General features: G+C 39.8%; 1 protein-coding gene across 1 annotated transcript in view; it reads right to left on the bottom strand.

Annotated features, from left to right (window-relative positions):
- The window catches only part of LOC106880608 (sclerostin domain-containing protein 1), a 59,010-nt gene extending 57,610 nt beyond the window's left edge, over window positions 1-1,400 (bottom strand). Inside the window, exon 1 of the mRNA XM_014930622.2 lies at window positions 553-1,400. Within this exon, the coding sequence (XP_014786108.1) occupies window positions 553-886 (334 nt within the window). The 5' untranslated portion in view covers window positions 887-1,400. The remainder of the gene's footprint in view (window positions 1-552) is intronic.
- Between the last annotated feature and the right edge of the window lie 2,050 nt (window positions 1,401-3,450).

The raw sequence follows: 3,450 nt of genomic DNA, 5'->3' as shown, positions 1-3,450 counted from the left end.
GTGTGAAATAAAAGAATAAATAAAATTGTTATTAAATTGATATAATTATTAAAAACAAAAAAAGACAGAAGAAAATCAATAACAAAAACGAGAGAAGAAACTTTACAAAATGGTTATCAGTGTGAGCATGTATATATATATATATATATATATATATATATATATATATATACACACATATGTATGTATGTATATTTATATATACGTACATACATGCGTACATGTGTGTGTGTGTATACATTCCCACACACATGTGTATATACGTCTGTGTATATTATTATCCGTGTGTAAATTAGTAAGCCTCTCTTGAGGATGGTGTTCATCAGATGACCTCTCATGACCTTTAAACCAAAATAGAAGTTTAGAATGTGAACGAGTATTGAACCCAGCCGACGTGCAGTTGAGGGAGGCGTCCGATTGTAATTGGTAACCAGTATTAAGTAAGGAAGAGAACGAAGGGGGTAGAGAGAGAGAGAGAGAGAGAGAGAGAGATAGAGAGAAGGGGGAGAGAGAAGGGGAGAGAGAGTGGGGAGATGTTTGTCAAGGACTTACCTCTATAAGGTGAACTCCATGTAGGTTCGATGCTTGTATTTTGACCGTAGGTCATGTTGTAAAAAACATTATAGTCAATCAAAACACCACCATGGTAAATATAGTTTGGTGCGTGTACGTGCTCCGGTTGTGACGTAGTAGCCGGCTCCGAGAGCCCAACCATGCTTGCATTGTTACCCCGGGCACCAATACGGGTGCTAGCCGTGGTGGCAGTGGTAGTGGTCATCGGTGAATGTCGAAGCGTCTTATTAGCGGCTCTATCCTCCTTGGTCCCCGCCACCAGAGCTAATAGCATGGTAAACAGAGCTGGTAATAAAGTTCCCTTGTCTCCCATGATCGGCTACATCCACTTCAGTAAGACGCTAACGCAAGCCAGGGAGAGTGCCGTCGAAAAGTCTAATGGTGAAAAAAGCGCGGGAAAAGCACAATGTTCCCTAAACAATGAAAACAGAGCAGTCGCGGTTCAGGTGGAGTCAATTGAACCCTATTTGCTGCCAACTACTGGCGCCTTTTATGACGTTTCAACATGTAGTCTACCAATGATAAACTTAATAACTAACTGATCATTAGTTGAAAAAGGCTCTGAGTTTCTCCTATTTTTTTGCCCGATAAACACAATAGATTTCAAAACAGGCGGAGACTGTCACCTGCCAATCACAGGTGTGCGCGGAGAACGGGCGGGGAGCGTATCGTTTGGCAGTACTTCTATAGCACTGGCTGCTGCTGCTGCTGTTGCTGCTGCTGTTGCCGCCGTTGCTGCTGACACTGCTGCTGGTGCTGCCCATCAGGGATGATGCTACTGGTGCTGGCTATTCAACCCTTGCTGCTGCTGTTCTCATCCACGACGACCTTATGCACAGCTCGTACAGCTAACTTCCATTTACACCAGACGAGAGGTCGTTGCCCAGCTTTCTCCCCTTCATCCCTTCTGTGCCACAACCAAAAGAGGAACTCGCAGTTCAAGAGATGGAGGAAATTTCCCAGTGATTCAAACGACGGTGAGAGAGAGAGAGAGAGAGAGAGAGAGAGAGAGAGAGAGAGAGAGAGAGAGAAAAAGAAGGCAAGGCTTTTTGCGTGTGTGCACGCGTGCACACGCGCATGTGTGCGTACTATTTTGTATGTGTTCCCACGCACGCTGATGTGTGATGCTCTTTCTTGCATCCGTGTGTATGTAAGGGCATGTGTCACTTGGAGAGCGACTGTTACTCAACCAAAATAACTTATCCACTCGCGAATGTGAATACATTCGCGATGCATCTTCATCGTAAGGGTGGAAAAAATAATCAATTGGGCTTCTCGTTGTGACTCAGTAAAGGGAGGAAGAGAAAAAAGATGAAGGTTAGGAAAAGAATGATGAGAGAGAGAAAAAGAGAAGGGGAGAGAGATGAATAAAGAGAGGGGGAGTGGAAATTCTAGGGAATGAAATTCGGTTAGGGTCGGTGTATAAAGTGACCAGCTACCTTTCTGAAAAGGTCTATGATAGAGTGACCAGTAGGGAGAAATGCTGTCCGGAGAGGGCCACCAGCTGGATCGCTCCGAGTATCAGCCAGAAATTTATTGTTGCATTCGACTGAGTTACGCCTCTTTTTTTTTTTTTTAAGGAATATTGTACATCAACAATAAAAAGTATTAAAAACAAAGCAAGGACAAGAACATCACTGGAAGTATTTGTTAGTTGAAGTAATAATAATAAAAATTAAAATATTATAACAATAAAAACAATGATTTGTTTCTTTATTTGCTTCAGGGTCGATGGAAGAAAGGATATTACAAAAACAAATCCAAAAAATAAAAAATAAATAAAACGGTGAGGAATTTCATAGAATCGAGTAAGCGAAAACGGGCACTAAAAAAATAAAAGAAAATAAGGAAAAGAAAAAAACTTGTAAAATAATGTGAAATGAAAACGTCCCTGTAGGAAGAACAGCTTGTTAATAAAAAAAAAACACTATAATAATAGGCTTTAATCTGATTTGATGTTATGAACATGTATTTCATCTAACATCAAATATTAAAAAAAAAAAAGGTGTGGTGGTGGTGGTGGTGGATTTTTGTTAGTTTGCCGTTCAAATACCACCTCTCCCCCAAAGTAATAAAAATCCAACTAATATGTGTATCTCCACGCCCCTAATTTGTGCTTGTAGCAACAGTAGTTGTTGCAGTAGCATCCGTTTTTTTCCCGATCATTCAAATCCTGTTGCTCTTTGCAATGCAGTGGCTGCTCAATATTGCAACTGGTGACTAATCCAGCTTGTTTATTCCCAACTTAACAAAATTATATTTCTAATATTTAGGTTTAGTTATTTACATTTCCTTCCCAATCCCACCTGTTTTTTTTTTGTTTTGTTTTTTGTTATGCTTAGAATGAAGTATAAAATTTAATTAAAAAAAAAATTTCTGAAATATTTGCCACTAAAATAACGAGTTGACACAACTGACATCTGACGTCTCAATTGCAATGTGTTCTTAATATTAAAATCAAAACACAAACAATAGCCTTTTCCTTACCATTTTGAACCTGACAACTTTTTGAAGTGAAGGCCTGAGGTTGATCAGCAAATGTCATTGTAAAGAATGTGGCACAAGGAAATCCCAAAACTCTGACTTCGGTCACATAATAGTGCTAATAATAATGATTTACAGCAAATTTGTGAGAGGGGTTTTGTGCTTGACTGATACTTTAGAGGCCCCAGAATGATGAAATGCAAAACTGTCTTCGGCGTCTGATATACACACAGAAGTTCAAGAATGGAAACAAATAGCACAAGGAATTTTCTCCGATGCAGTAATGGTCCTGCCAATCTACCACCGATGTTTTAAGTTTTAGCACAAGGCCAGCAAGCTTAAGGGAATGGGGTCAGTTGATTCCATAAACCTCAGTGGACAACTGGTACGTAT

The sequence above is a fragment of the Octopus bimaculoides genome, chromosome 17 (assembly GCF_001194135.2).
Source record: "Octopus bimaculoides isolate UCB-OBI-ISO-001 chromosome 17, ASM119413v2, whole genome shotgun sequence".
Classification (NCBI taxonomy): Eukaryota; Metazoa; Mollusca; class Cephalopoda; order Octopoda; family Octopodidae; genus Octopus; species Octopus bimaculoides.
The sequence above is the reverse complement of the archived record's forward strand: the minus strand, read 5'-3'. Positions and strand labels throughout refer to the sequence as shown.